The 15,955-nt window shown below is 49.0% G+C and overlaps 1 protein-coding gene across 1 annotated transcript; it reads left to right on the forward strand.

Annotated features, from left to right (window-relative positions):
• Positions 1–570: 570 nt before the first annotated feature.
• On the forward strand, positions 571–14,443 carry ZNF622 (zinc finger protein 622). Its single transcript, XM_026005709.2, has 6 exons — positions 571–1,266; positions 3,090–3,350; positions 3,572–3,734; positions 6,516–6,628; positions 12,991–13,134; positions 14,169–14,443. The coding sequence occupies exons 1-6, from the start codon at positions 660–662 to the stop codon at positions 14,294–14,296; spliced, it is 1,416 nt and encodes a 471-aa protein (XP_025861494.2). The 5' UTR covers positions 571–659; the 3' UTR covers positions 14,297–14,443.
• The last annotated feature ends 1,512 nt before the right edge of the window (positions 14,444–15,955 follow it).

A 15,955-nucleotide genomic window follows, 5' to 3' on the forward strand; every position in this document is an offset into this window, starting at 1 on the left:
CCCGATCCCGCCCACCTCGGGCTGGCCCAATCCCGCCCACCTCGGGCTGGCCTAATCCCGCCCACCTCGGGCTGGTCCAGTCCCCGCCCACCTCGGGCTGGCCCAATCCCGCCCACCTCGGGCTGGCCTAGTCCCCGCCCACCTCGGGCTGGCCCAATCCCGCCCACCTCGGGCTGGCCCAATCCCCGCCCACCTCGGGCTGGCCCGATCCCGCCCACCTCGGGCTGGCCCAGTCCCCGCCCACCTCGGGCTGGCCCAATCCCCGCCCACCTCGGTCTGGCCCGATCCCGCCCACCTCGGGCTGGCCCGATCCCGCCCACCTCGGGCTGGCCCAATCAACATCCACGTCGGGGTGGCCCCGTCCGCGCCGCAGTCAGGCCGACCCTTCCAGCGCCCTCCCCGTGCCGCCTTAACCTACACCCGCTTCAGGCCGACGGGGCGGGGCCAGGCCAGTCCCGGGCCTGCCCTCGACTTCCGGCGGCGGCGGCAGCGGCGGCGGCGTGGCTGCGGCTCGGGGGCGGGACTTCCGGCCCCGCTGGCATAACTTCCCTGGCGGGCCGGAAGTCCTCGCAGAGCGCGGCCGGCGCGTGCGGGGCTGGGGGCTGCGCGGGCCGGGGGCGGCGGGCTTGCCTGGGTGGGCTGGTTCGTGGGCCCCGGCGATGGCGACCTACACCTGCATCACCTGCCGGGTGGCGTTCGGCGACGCGGAGGTGCAGCGGGCGCACTACAAGAGCGACTGGCACCGCTACAACCTGAAGCGCAAGGTGGCGGCCATGGGCCCGGTGAGCGCCGAGGGCTTCCAGGAGCGCGTGCGGGCGCAGCGGGCCGTGGCGGAGCCGGAGAGCAAGGGCGCGGCCACCTACTGCGCCGTGTGCGGCAAGAGGTTCGCGTCCTTCAACGCCTACGAGAACCACCTGCAGTCGCGGCGGCACGCGGAGCTGGAGAGGGCGGCGGTGCGCGCCGTGAGCCGGCAGGTGCAGCTGAGGAACGCCAAGAACCTGGAGAAGGGGCTGGGCGCGGACGGCGTGGACAAGGACGCCCTGAACGCGGCCATCCAGCAGGCCATCAAGGCCCGGCCGGCCGCGTCCCCCGCCAAGGCCCCCGCGGCGCCCGCGCAGCGGCCCCGGAGCCCCGCGCCCGCGGCCCCCGACAGGCCCCCGCGCCTCCAGTGGCTCGAGCAGCGGGCGAGGAGGCTGGCGAGGCGGCGGCCGGCGGAGGGGCCCCCGGAGGAGCACCCGGAGGGGCCCCTGGAGGAGGACGACGACGGTAATGCCCTCCCGAGGCCGGCGCGCCCTGTGTCCGCGGTTACCTGTCGCGCCCTCGGGCCGGGGCGGCTGGGACACGTTCCCCGACAGGGCCCCGGGGACTCCACGGCGCCGTCGCCCCCGTTTTATTTAATGTTTCACCGCTTTGCCGTCGTTGTCATCGCCGATCCCGGATGTCCGTGGGGGAGTTTAGGCTTTGCGGGCGGTCCATGGAGAGGTCGATAGGTCATGACTGAATAGTTGGAGCTGCTGCTGCTTTCTTTTTCTTTTTTTTTTTTGTATTTAAGTCCAGTTAACCTATAAGGTATTGCTGGTTTCAGAGGTGGAGGTCAGTGATTCAGGGCCCGTTGCATGGCCCAGGAACCCCGTCCCCTCCACCCTCCTGGGGGCCCTCAGTTCGTTTCCCAGGATCAGGGGCTCTTAGGGTTTGTCTCCCTCTCTGATTTCATCTTGTTTTATTTCTTCCTCTAGGAACTTCTGCTTTGTTTATTAAATTCCACGGGAGTGAGGTCATATGATAATCGGCTTTCTCCAAGTTATATTCATTTAGCACGATATCCTCTGCTTTTAAAGATGTTATTTATTCATGAGAGAGAGAGAGAGAAGCAGAGACACAGGCAGAGGGAGAAGCAGGCTCCCTGCAGGGACTCGATCCCAGGACCCCGGGGTTACGCCCTGATCCAAAGGCAGATGCTCCACTGCTGAGCCCTCCAGGCGTCCCTCTGTGGGGTTTGGGTTTGTTTGTTTGTTTGTTTTTGTTTTTTGGGGGCGGCTGAATAGCCCATTGTACATATAGAGAGACCACAGCATCTGTCGCTGGGTTTCCAGGTTCTTTTCCCTAGTTTGGCTGTTGTGGACATTGCTGCTGTGAACATTGGGGAGCAGGTGCCCCTTTAGACCACTGCATGTGTATCTTTGGGGTAAATACCTAGTAGAGCAATTGCTGGGTCATCGGATAGCTCCATTTTCAACTTTTTGAGGAGCCTTCACTGTTTTCCTCGGTGGCTGCACCAGTTCACATTCCCATCAGCGGTGTATTAAGGGGGTTCCCCTTTCTCCACATGCTCACCAACATCTGTCATTTCCTGACTTGTTAACTTTAGCCGTTCTGACTGGTGGGATCTCCTTGTGGTGCTGATTTGTATTTCCCTGGTGCCGAGGGATATGGAGCATTTTTTCACGTGTCTGTTGGCCACGTCTGTGTCTTTGAAGAGGTGTCTGTTCATGTCCTCCGCCTGTTTCTTGATTGGATGCTTTGGGTGTTGTTGATGACTTCTGTATTGATTGAGGAGGCATTTGACATTCGCATAGGAGGGCATGATACCACCTGCACCAACGAATGTAGGACTTGGGATTCTACTGGGTTTCTAGGTAGGATGGATGGCTCTGCGTCTAATTTAGTTGCTTAAAACAACAAAACGGGGGCTTCAGAATCAACTAGCTAACCTGAAATGTGGAGGTGGAGCCAGCAACCGAGCCTCCTCTTTTTTATGAGCTATTTATTCCCTCCTGCTCTCATCCCACATCCCATTAATATGGATTGCATGTGTTCATATAGGCTTAGGAAGGAAGTACAGACTCCTTCAGGTAGTTTACTGTATGCTGGAAAAGAAAGATTAAGGAGTCTTTAGCGGTACAAGCTCGTCTGTGAAGGGACCAGCTAAAATTGAGATCTTAAAAGAGGGTCTGTCCTTGGATGTAATTAGCACTCTGCCTCCCCCGATGTAAGACTGTACCATCTCCTGTTTATGAATCATTATGGTTTCTTCGATTGTAGTTACCACTTTCTTAAACTGTTTTTTTTTTTAAATCTCTGGCTTGAAGATTGGGAAGATATTGATTCTGATGAAGAGTTGGAATGTGAGGATGCTGACGCCATGGATGACGTGGAGGAGCAGGACGTAGAGGAGGAGGAGGCTGCGGGAGGCCCCCTCATTGGTGCCATCCCCATAACAGACTGCTTATTTTGTCCCCATCACTCAAGCTCTCTGATGAAGAATGTGGCTCATATGACTAAAGTCCACAGCTTCTTTATTCCCGATATAGAATATCTTTCAGATCTTAAGGGACTGATTAAATATCTGGGTGAGTACAATAATTTTCCTTTTAATGAGGAAATACCACATTATTGAGGGACAGATTTTAAGGGAACATTCATTTTTTGTTTCTTGTCAGTCTTTAATTATCTGCTTATTTCGTAAAGATAAAAAATGATGCATGTTTTTTGAATCGTGGACATAAATTGTGAGCTTTAACCTGGCGGCAGAAAGCTCCTCTTATGTTTTTTCTTCAAATTATTTTTCCAGGAGAGAAAGTTGGTGTTGGGAAGATTTGCTTGTGGTGCAATGAGAAGGGGAAATCCTTCTACTCCACGGAAGCTGTACAGGCACACATGAATGACAAAAGCCACTGTAAACTCTTCACAGATGGCAATGCTGCTTTGGAATTTGCAGACTTCTATGATTTTAGGTAAGTCTGTGGTTTGTAAGCACAGTGAGGTCATCGTATTTGCATTGATCTTAGGTGTGCCAGTGCTTACCACGTGTCTGGCACAGTACAATATGTGCTTTATAATTTATAACTCTTCCATATGGGTGATTGTTCCCTCTCGGTTTGTAGATAAGAAACTGACTATGAGAGTTGAACATACACATTTAATAAAAGAGATCTGATAGACGATCTCAGGCCCAAAGTGAAGTTTGTCTGACTTGAAAACTTGTTTTTCTTCTTTTGTTGTTTAAAGGGTTAGGAGCTCAGTTTTGCCAGTTACCTTGCAAAAACAGAGGGACTGAAGTTAGATTTCATCCTTTGGTTTCCCTAAGAGTCCTTGAATCACAAGCAGTCTCCTAAGGTAATTGAGGTGCTTGCTGAACGAGGCCCGACCCAGGCATTTGATGGTGACATTATCCCATAGGTGGTTCACCCTTAACTAGAAAGTTGGATAATTCGTCCATGATGCGAGGGATCTGTGCCAGGCACTTTTGAACAGCTAGTTCCCAGTGTCACAGTACCTAGCACAGGTGTCCCGACCTAGCATGGGTGTGCTACACAAGCAGTTGTGTGTAGTTACCATGCCAAGCATGCACAGTCTCCAGATACATGTGTTCAGAAAAGTCCTGGTTTCTTAAATCATCCTTCTGCGTTTTCCTCCTGATTTCTCATTCTTCTTTTGCATTGAGCAAAAGGTTTTATTTCAGCCATTTTGGTGGCTGGGTAGTGGTATCCCATTGTGGTTTTAATTTGAATCTCCCTGATAATAATGAATGTAGTTGAGAACCTTTTTATATTAATTGGTCATTTGGATATCTCTGCTGAAGTGTCTGATCAAGTCTTGTCTGTTTCTTTATTGGGATTGGGTTATCTGTCTTAACTTTTAACATTTTGACGTGTAATTCTCCAATTATTTGACATGTAACTCTCCAATTATTCTCCAATTATCTCCAAGTATATGTTTGAGAACATTTCTAGGAACATAGAGGTTCTTCTAGAATTGCAGTGTCCAATCTGGTAATTACTAGGTATATGCATACAGCTATTTAAGTTAATTAGAAATTAACTTAAAAAGTTAAAAATTTAGTTTTTTAGTTGCACTACCTAGATTTCAAAGCTCAGTGCTTAAAAGCACATGTGACTCGTAGCTCCTATATTGGACACACAGGCCTAGAAAGAACTGTGATCACAGAATTCTATTGGAATTCTATTCTAGAACTTGTTTTTAGAATGGTTAAATTGAGGAGAGCTGCATCTCCAGCTCTACATTCTCTTCTGTCTAGCTGGCAACCATCTTAGGAAGAGACAAATAGGAAAAAGAAAATTCAGTTACAGATTATTTTCCCAGTCTCTCTTTTTTTTTCTTAAGGGCAATTTGATGTTAATAGGAAATTTGAGCAGAAAGCACAGAGATCTCCCATATAATCTTTGCCCCCCACAACCACACGAGCATGATAACCTCCCTGGTTACGGACATCCTTCACTAGACGTAATTGATGAACTCACGCTAGCACCTCCTCATCACCAAGTACATAGCTTACACTGGGGCTCCACTGTTAGTGTTGTACATTTTCTAAGTCTGGACATAGGTGCGATGGCGTGTATCTGCCATTACAGTAGCGTACAGCGTCGTGTCACTGCCCTGAAAATCATCTGGAGTCCACCTATTCTTCCTCCTTGTCTTTTCAGACTGGCTTCTTTGACTTAGTAATACACATTTAAGTTTTCTCTGTGTCTTTTCATGGTTCACTAGTTCATTTCTTTTTAGTACCGAATACTATTCCATTGTCTGTCTGGATGTACCACCATTTATCCACTCACCTACTGAAGGATATTTTGTTTGCTTCTGAGTTTGGGTGATTATGGATAAAGCTGCCGTAACCATCAGTGTGCAGGTTTTTGTGTTGACATGTTTCCAGGTCCTTTGGATAAATACTAAACAACACAATTGCTGTATTCTGTGGTAAAGAGTATGTTTGATTTTGCACAACCACCAAACTGTCTTGCAAAATGGCTACATCATTTTGTGTTCCCGCCACCCGTGAATGAGAGTTGTTGCTGCTCCACTTTCTCACCTGTGCTTAGTGTTGTCATATTCTGGATTTTGGCCATTTGAATACACGTGTAGTGTTATCTCATTTGATTTTGCATTTTTCTGGTGACATGCTGTGAAGCATCATTGTCTACAATCTGTGTTTCTTAGTAAGGTGGCCAGTAAGGTCTTTGCCCCATTTTTAAATCTGATTTGTATTCCTGTTGTTGAGGTTTTTGTGTATTTTGAATAATGGTCCTTTATCAGATACGCCTTCTGCAAATATTTTTTCTCAATCTAACAGCTTGTGTTTTAATTGCCTTGACATTGTCTTCCCCAGAGCAGAAGTTTAACAAAGTGTCCAACTTACCAACTATTCCTTCCATGGATCATGCCTTTGGTGGTGTATGTAAAAAGTCCTCATCAAACCCTAAGCCATCTAGATTTTTTTCCCCGTGTTCTGTTCTAAGCATTATTACAGTTCTGCGTTTTGCATTTAGGTCTGTGATCCATCTTGAGTTTATAGGTCACTTGCATGCTTTTTATTACAGCGGATGCATCCAGGTTGGTTCTTCTACTAAACCTTTCAGCTTGCCATGCCTGTAGCTATATATCCCCTGCTTTGAGGTAGCTAGTGGGTTTGCCATTTTGCAAATACAATTTATCTTTTAATTAAATCTGGGGTGTTAGTCTTTGTATTAATGCCATTATTAATGCCACCATTACAGGAGTAGCTATCCGGATCACAAGGAAGGGGACCACCCTGATGAGACTGAGGAATTGCCTTCAGAAAAGACAGTAGAATATGATGATGAAACCATGGAGCTGATTCTACCTTCTGGTAAGTGCACTTGTCAAAGATAAATAGCTTAATGCCAGTGAGATTATTAGGCATGTCACATCAGTCCCCTTCCATACTGAGGAAGATAGTTGAACTTTTTAAGTTCTATGTTCTTGGACACATAGTAAATTCTTAAGGTTGCCACTTAGCTCTGTGTTGGCTGTTTCATTGAAATTAGATCAATGTTTTTGCTTACTTCTGTTACGATTCCAAGTCCTTTGATCAGTCATTTCCTTTCAAATACATAGACATTTTGCATTTGGTTCTTTATTATTATTATTATTGCCTCTTTTAGGTTTTTCTTGTAAGTCATGGCCCTGCTCTTATCCTTTGAATTGGTTCCTGTTTCCTCGTGTTGCTCAGACTTCCAGCTGGTAGTCTGTCCCAGGCGTACCTAACGACAGTGCCCAGTTGCCTCTGTATTCTGATTCTGGTAGGGAGGCAGGGAGTTGGAATTGTGCCTGCTACTTGAGGGAACAAGATTTGACTGAAATGGTGGGTATGAAAAGGTGGGGGGACAAAAGCTATGGGTCTGACAAGCATCCACTATTGCTTCCAGTGTTAGGATTAGCTGATGGGAATGGGAGAAGCTACAGAAGCACCTGTGAGAAGGAACGGGCATGGAGCCATGGAGATAATAAAGTCCTAATAATACTATTTACTGAAAGGTGGCGTGGTACGTGGGTATATTATTTCATCTTTACAAGCGGGTTAGAGTCCATTAGCCTTATTTGACCTGTAAGCCCGCTGCAATTTAAGTAGGGTGAAGAGTTGACCCAAGACCCTAGTCAGTGAAGCCTTTTTCACGTCTTCCCTACCTGTCTTTGGGAGGTGTGCAGCAGCGGTGGGGCAGGAGCAGCTATCCTGCTTGTGGAGCTGACTGCTCAAGAAACCGTCTTGTATCACGGCTCTTCACGTAGAATAGCACTGCTTAGGTACAGACAGCTCCTTAACTCAGAGTAAGCACCTTTGAGGCCAAGGGCAGCTTTAGAGTGTGACTCTTTAGCGGAGCCTGACTTGAAGACATAACTCTCCTTACAGTGATGAGGGCGCTGTCAGGCGTGGCATTGTGGCCTGTGCAAGACACAGGAGCAAAAATACATTACAGAAAACCTCTTGTAGGCTTCCTCTGGTGGAAATGTCAGTACACTATAGCAGAAATAAGCTGAATAACTTAATTTCCAGGGCGGGCTCTTTTAGCCCCTTACCTCATGAGCATCCATGTCCTTGACTGGAGAGTGCGATGACCCGGACTGTGCCCGAGTTGACTGAGATGATCCCTGTAGCGTCTGGCGTGTCATTATGAACGGGGGCTTCGTTTTGCATTGACTCCAGCATATTCTATAGCAGACTGTGCACAATGAGCATATCCTATTTAAGAGATACAGTCTATTTGAGAGAAATTTCATTTAAACATAAAAGTTTTGCAGCTTTACTTAGGGGTCTTTTTTTGGGGGGGGGGGTCCTAGAAAACACCTTTTCCTAGGATGATTGAACTAAGATTAGCCAAAGCCCCAAATGGGCGTCTTGTCAGGATACTCTCTTCCTCTCCCACGTAGAAATGGTTACTAAGTGCAAATCCTCTACAGCCTTTGAATATTTTTTCCTTTTTTTCTCCTGAACGCTTGTCTTTGTCATCATTACTCCTTCCTATGTGTCCATCTCCACTCTGGTGTCCTCTACCACCCAGAGCGTCCTTCCCAGAACAAACGCCAGTCTGTTTCCTTTTCCTCTGGAATTCCTCCAGGGGGAGCCATTGTTCTTCCGGTAAGTTAGTTTTTCCAGGTGCGACCCCCCACCAGGTATCCTGTTCTATCCCTTTACCTGCCCAATGGCAGTTTCCCTCCTCTGGGACTTTGCATGGCTGGTGCTTCTGTCTTACTGCTGCTAAGACTTGGGTTCACCCTTCCATCAGCTTCTGTGAACTCAGCCCCTGCCCTGAGTGTGGGGAGTCTCCTCTGCTCCTGGGACTCTTGCCTATCTGTCGGAACCGTCCCCTCCTTTGTAATTGTTGGCTTGCTTGCCTCTCTTCCCCCTTTACTTTTTTTAAAAGGTCGCGGCTTTCATCTCAGCACTGGGTTTCAGACACACGAGAGCCAGATAAATGTTTTTTGACTGAGTAATTGAGGGGTTGGAGGTGACTTTAAAAGGAAAGTAAGGTTGACTGTCTTGGGCCTGACACAGACCAGGAGAAGCAGAGCAGAGGGAACCATTGTGGGCTAAGGGGCCTCGGGCTTGGAATCAGTCAGTGGCCTGCAGCACCGTGCAGCAGATTGCTTGTCTCTACATCCTCATGTAGTCGAAGAAGACAGTGGTGTGAGATTAATTTGAAGGTCCAGTTTCCCTGGTTTTTAAAGCCTGGATTCCAGGATCCCTGGGTGACGCAGCAGTTTAGCGCCTGCCTTTGGCCCAGGGCGCGATCCTGGAGACCTGGGATCGAGTCCCACGTCGGGCTCCCGGTGCATGGAGCCTGCTTCTCCCTCTGCCTGTGTCTCTGCCTTTCTCTCTCTCTCTCTCTGTGTGACTATCATAAATAAATAAAAATTAAAAAAAATAAAAAATAAAGCCTGGATTCCTTGCTCACTGCTGCTGGCTACCTACTATTAGATAATAAGCCTCAGGACAGGGAGTAGTGAAGAATAGTAAGTGGTTTGGTGCTGCTGTGAGGAGGTACCGCACTTGTAGACGCTCCAGAGAGACGTGAGCAGCAGTACTGCGCAGGCTCCTAACCAGGCCGTCCGCGTTGCTTCGTCTGAATGTGCCGTTTCCTGGGGAAAGGCCATCGTGCTTAGTCACCTGTGTGGGGTGGCCCAGTTACCTAAGTGTCTGCCTTCAGCTCAGGTCATAGTCTTGAGGTCGTGCGATAGAGCGCTTGCTCAGGGCGCCCTGCTCATCGGGGAGTCGGCTTCGCCCTCTGGCCCTCCCCCTGCTCCTGAGCTGCAAGCACACACACTCACTCGCCTTCTCAAAAAAATGAGTGAAATTTTTAATATCACCTCTGTGGCCATGCATGTTTGTTTCTTTAACTGGATGGATGGGCAGGTACATTTTTTTCTGTGGAGATACTGTAGTTTTTTAAAAAAACCTGTGACCTGGAGAAGAATGAGAGCCACTAATAAAAACAATCTAAGTCCTTCACTAGCTTCGTGGGTCTTCACAGATGATTGACTGGTGAGACCTTAATAAAGAATTTGTTTAGGGATGCCTGGGTGGCTCAGCGGTTGAGCATCTGTCTGCAGCTCAGGGCGATCCTGGAGTCCGAGATCGAGTCCCACGTCGGGCTCCCTGCATGGAGCCTGCTTCTCCCTCTGCCTGTGTCTCTGCCTCTCTCTGTCTCTCATGAATAAATAAATAAAATCTTAAAAAAAAAAGAAAGAATTTGTTTAATAAATAGCTTTCTTCATGAATCAAAGTTTGCTAGTATTCTGAAATTTCTTCCAGGTGGACTGATGCCTTGCTTTTCATGTCACCTGTAGTTCCACTGTCTTCTGTTAAAAACTCGCCATCCGTCTATCTTGATCACAGTGAGACATGATGGTTTCTAGTCCATTGACTTGCCCTCATGTCTCAGTTCTGGTTTGGGAAGTTCTCTAACGAGCCGGGAGAGTGGGAGATCTGAGTAAGCCCCGTAACCGAGGAGCAGTATTACAGCAGTATGTCCAGTCCCTTGTTTACGTCTTTGAACGAATCTACCGGTCAGAAACCCTTTCAGTTACTCGACTGAGTTAGTATGGATGTTAGCATGAAGCTGATTTGAGAAGGACTCTACTGTGGAAACCTTGGTGACATTTACTCAACCACACTTAGTAGGGTCCACTTTCAGTTCGGCCGTCCTCTATCTAATCACCAAGGAGTAGGTGATCGGAGAGCCAGTGATAAAGAGCACCCGCAGGGGGCACTGTGAGCATGTATGCGAAGCCTGAGGCCTGGCTCGCTTCCTGGAGTTTACTTCCCTGCTCCTCAGCTCCTGTGGATAAGTTGTTGTGAAAGACGCAGGCAGTGAGCAGCTGGGCAGCCGGATGAAACTGGTGGTGGATCCACGAGAAGATGTAATTAATCTTGGGAAAATTACAGCTGGAGGTCATTTCTTTTCCACTGTCTCTTTGTTAAGTAGGAGCAGACAGTTTTCCAACTGGTTATTGCGATGGTGAAAGGTCGATGGACAGAGTGTGGCTTTGCCATCACTAGGACATAACCCGTCTCCTGTTTATTGGGCAGTCACACTGTGTTCTAAAAATAATTTTCCGGGACGCCTGGGTGGCTCAGCGGTTGAGCGTCTGCCTTCGGCTCAGGGCTGGATCCCAGGATCCAGGATCAAGTCATACGTCGGGCTCCCTGCAAGGAGCCGGCTTCTCCCTCTGCCTGTGTCTCTGCCTCTCTCTCTCTCTCTCTCATGAATAAATAAATAAAATCTTTAAAAAAATAAAAATAAAAATAATTTTCCTAGATGAGGGCCTTCAAGTTGAGCTGTTCCTAGCACGTTATTCTTGGGGCTTCCTGTCATTGACACGGGGCGGGGGTAGCTCTAAACTGTGTTTTCAGTTCCCCTGCTCGGGGCACAAACCTTGGCGTTGAGTAATGAACTCAACCCTGAATTTTCAGGGGTGTTCTTCAATGATGCATATGTCCAAAGTCTGCTTACCATTATACATTGTTTTACTTTATCCCAGTGACCCAGCATTATCATGTAATGATTTTGAGCGTGGCAAACCTAGAGCGTCCTGACCTATTACTATAAATAGAAAATGATAGTGGTGCTGGGGTCTCCTGTAGCGGCCTTCTTTTAAGCTGGAGTCTCGTGTGTCAGCTGCATCGTATCCTTTCCTTGTGGTCTAGAAGCTTTGTTAACTCTTAGAGAGGCTTCCAGAAGAAACAGGTTCAAGGGGACAGGTTCATCTCTGCTGGTATCCAACAACCAACTCATCTTTGAATTGAAAGGGTCTTTTTTTGGGGGGGGGGGGAGTCCTCTCTTGCATCCTATGACAGAGAAACAACTGAAAGTAAGTACTTTCCCATGTTTGTGTAGCAACCAAACCTTTCCAGGGGGCTTGCCCCAGCTATCAGGACTTAAAATAACCTGACGGAATTTTTTCATGTAAGTGAAAGGTCTAGATCCTAAAGGCAAATACAGCCATCTGGAGTATTTATAGTCTCCTGTTCATGGTCTTTCTACACAAAAGATTGTGAAAGACCTGGTCTGATATAAGTAAATGTAAGACTCCTGGAAGCTGTGCACGTGGTTCGCCGCCGCCATGTGTCCTTCACCCCTTTGCAGCGGGAATGGCAGTTCCGTGCCCGGTGGACACGTGCTGTCGTGGAATCGCTCCGTGTTTGTCTGGGAAGGTACCTGATTATTGTTGCTGTGAGAGAACCACACTTAGTGTCAGATTCGATTGCCCTGGGGTGAGGCTGATACCGCCGTGCCAGGACCACCTTGTGAGAGCCCCTGCTGCGAGGGCGCCCGAGTCAGGGAGCCGCTCTGCCCCCTTCGCTTTCCTGCTGTGCAGCTGAGGCTGGGTGCACGCTTCCTGGAACGGGCCGGGGGATCCACAGTGACTCGTCTCTGAAAGCATGGTTGACCTGCAGAGTTTTACCAGATTCTGCTAATAAGCAAAAGCTGTAGAGGGAATGCAGTTTAATCATCCTTTAGAATTCTGGCTCCCAGGTGATTTCTGTCACATAGAAAACAACAGGGCAGGGTTTCTGAGCGTGGGACCTTTGAGGCCACATGACTGTTGTGGAGGACTGTCCTGTGCACCGCAGGATGTTTAGCAGAACCCTTGACCTCCGTCTGCTAGCCGCTAGCCGGCCTCCTCCAGGTATAACAACCAGCAGTGTCTCCAGATGTCCCTGGAGGTAAAGAAGTCAGCGGCTTGAGAACTACCACTATGGAGAATTTCGGCAGAAGAAAGGTGGATTGGTTTTTTTGCTCTAGACCCAGACTGTGACTTTTAGGTTTTGAACATCAGGGTTATTATGTGCTTTATCTTTGTATTAAAAAGAAGTTCGGCCCCTACCTCCTTTCTCGGGTCCTGTTATCCATATTAGCAGGTGTTGCTGTGTTAATCGCTAGAGAAGCATACACACCAGATGCTGAGTGTTTCAAGGAACAGTGACTTGCCATTCTCTCTTTTTAAAAATCCCTCTATTTTTTGGTGGGCTCTTGACAGGATGAGCACTGGGTGTTATTCTGTATGTTGGCAAATTGAACACCAATAAAAAATAAATTTATTTAAAAAATAAAAAATCCCTCTATTTTTTGATTTTCCGTCTCTCATTTTCTAATATGCTACTTCATTTTTATTTTTTTATTTAGCGGATAGAACTTTGTTTCATCTCTATCTTGCTTTTTTGAAAAACAGGTGCCAGAGTGGGTCACCGCTCCTTGATGAGATACTACAAACAGCGATTTGGCTTGTCACGGGCTGTGGCAGTTGCTAAGAATCAGAAGGCTGTGGGCCGGATACTGCAGCAGTACAGAGCCCTGGGATGGACCGGCAGCACAGGTGTGTGGGTACCACCGTGGACCAGCCCAGGGCCTCCTAGGACCCGAGGGGCTTGGCTGGAGTCCTTTCCATTGATGTCCTTACGGGTCCTCCCTAGAGGAAACAGAACTTCTTGGCTCTGGGGCCTTATGTTACTACTTGATATGTTTATGGCAATAAACCCAAAGCTCTGTTACTTAAAAACTTCATGTTTCTGGCACGGTAACGTTCTAAAATGGCATATAATAGATAGTAGTGACAGAAATAAGTACTTGGTAGTCAACAAAGGTGGAAATTATCCTGGAGGTTATACGGAGGACTTAACTAGTGTCCTTGGGACAAACAGCTCGAGTTATGGAGTCAGACTCGACTTACCTGATTTACTAGGTGGTTCTTACATGAGGAACATGAGTAATTTAAGTGACCAAAGCCTCTGTTTCCTCATTTATAAAATGGGGGCAAGAACAAGTCCCCCTGGCAGATCTGTGGGTTGCCTGTCCTAATGCATGTGCTACAGCAGCTCAGTGCTTAGATCTTCGGGGAGACCATCAGCCCACTGGGGCCTGGAGCAGATGGGGGAGCTCCCTGAGGTGGGCATGGAAAGTCCTAGACGGATAAGCTCCGTGTGCAGTGCCGCTGTGCTTAGTTACACTGGCTTCCTGGCCGCCGGCTGCCACTTAGGTCTAGCAGACGCTGACTTCATCTTACTCTTGTCAGGAACTATCACCTGACTCAATTTATAGTGTCTGCCTTTCTGTCACCTTTGATGACTGGGGCATTACCTCTGGGGCTTACAGACCCGTCCAGGTGACGGGAACTAGTGAGGCTTGTCCCAGAGACAGGTGTGCGAGTACAGGTGGTTGTCTGTAGCTCTGGGCACGTATAACCCCCACGCGCTACGTGGAGACCCCAGGTCAGCGCCCTTCTTCACAGTAAGAACCTGGTTACCACGCCCCCCACCCTCTAGTTAGGTCTGAGAGTCTCTCTCACAATTGGGTTTTTTTCCTGATCACAAATAACCTTTGCCCCATTTCTTGTCCCCTCTGCAACCCCAGGAGCAGCTCTTCTGCATGAGCGGGACATGCAGTACGTCCAGAGGATGAAATCGAAGTGGATGCTGAAGACCGGAATGAAGAACAATGCCACCAAGCAGATGCACTTCAGGCCCCAAGTGAGGTTCTGAGGGTCCCCGAGGATTGAGTGGTGTGTGTCCTGCGCAGGTGCACTTCCTGAGGCCCGGACGCAGCCGGATTAGATGACAGGCCCTTTTTGCTGCTACTTGTCCCTGTTCTTTATCTGTTCTTACCTAAGAATAAAAGTCAGAATCCTGTCGGCTTTTAGCTGTCATTTTTAGACAGGGGTTAAAGGTGATGTTTTCACAAACTGCGGGCTGGGCCTGCTGGGCTCTGGGAGTCAGACTGCTGCCTAGCGGAAGCTTTCCAGCCTCAGCTTTTGATTCCTGGCTGTCAGAATGACATGGGAGAGCAGGAGTGACTTGTCCTCTCCACACGTGTGGTTGGATTTGGGAGGAGTAACTCCACCTTGCCCTGGCACCGGAACCCCCAGAAGGGGGCTGGGAAGCTACGAGGAAGGCGAATGTCCTCGTTTGAGCATGTGCCGCAGGTCACTCTCCTTGAGTTCGGGTGGGTTGGCGTGTCGTCAGCCGTAAAGGTTCTTTACTGGTAGATGTGAACATGCAAAGGTGCCCCGCTGTGCCCTCAGGCTCGGTTTCCAGACCTGCCTTTACTCGAGCAGTTAGTTGAGGAAGAAAATAACGTAAAATGTTTAGACCTCGCTTTCGGAGCAAAAGCCGGCCTCAGGGCTCAGCACGAGGGGCTCCCGGTCCGGGTGCCTCAGGGGAGTCACGGCGGAGATGGGCTTCGCCGCGGAGCTCAAACCCCTCGAGCTATCCCGTGACTCGGGAAGAGCGACGGGTTTTCCGTGGGTGCAAGGAGGTGTTCGTTCCGTCCCCGGTGGAGGGGGCTGAAGAGGTAAGTGTTAAGGTTCTTCTCCAGGAGCTTAGAGAGCAAGCCTGCTCCACCAAGGACGGGGCGCTGCCGCGGGAGCCGTGTGTCTGCGGAGCGGCCGCCGGGGAGCGCTGGCCCTTACCACGTACCCACTGGCCCTCTGGCCCTCTCGGCAGACCTAGGGCTTCTGTACACTTCAGGTGCAGAGTACAGTTAATTGTGTTTCCTCGGTGCACAGGTTCGCTCTCACTAACCACGGAGGGCTCCCTGGTCGTAAAGATCTTCCTTCATCCTGTTTTCCGACATTGTTCTCACACGGCGACCCGTTCCCCGGTGTTTGACACGTCTCTAGATCTACGTCCTGGGAAAAGGATGTCCTGCTCCACAGGTGCTGTGTTTCTAAGCTACACTTCACTGAACGTACATGACACCGCGCCGTAGCTTTTGTCGTCGTCGTTTCCCATTCAACGTTTTGTCACTCGGTGCGACACGCGGAGATGATTGCCGCTGACACCTGCTGTCTCCAGCCCCCGTTGCCAGCCCGCCACAGTCTGTGTGCCTGTTTGTATACACACCCCTTAACTTTGGGGTGTCTTTACCTGGGGAGACTAATGACGGTGTTGGCCGACCAGTAAAGTACTCCCTGCACTTAGCACGCAATTTCATCTCCCTTCTCTCCACATCATAATTTTATAAAACACAGGTTCTTTGCCTTTGGGAAGGAGGGCAAAGAAAAAATACACATCACCCATGCAGTCCTAAAAGTTTATTCTTAACGATGAGGACTTTTGAGATTACTTTTCTGAGCCACTTTCAAATAGGCGATACAGTATTCTCAGCTACGTTCCCCATGCTCACCCCGTGACTTACGAAGG

Source organism: Vulpes vulpes, chromosome 4, assembly GCF_048418805.1.
Source record: "Vulpes vulpes isolate BD-2025 chromosome 4, VulVul3, whole genome shotgun sequence".
In the NCBI taxonomy this organism is placed as follows: Eukaryota; Metazoa; Chordata; class Mammalia; order Carnivora; family Canidae; genus Vulpes; species Vulpes vulpes.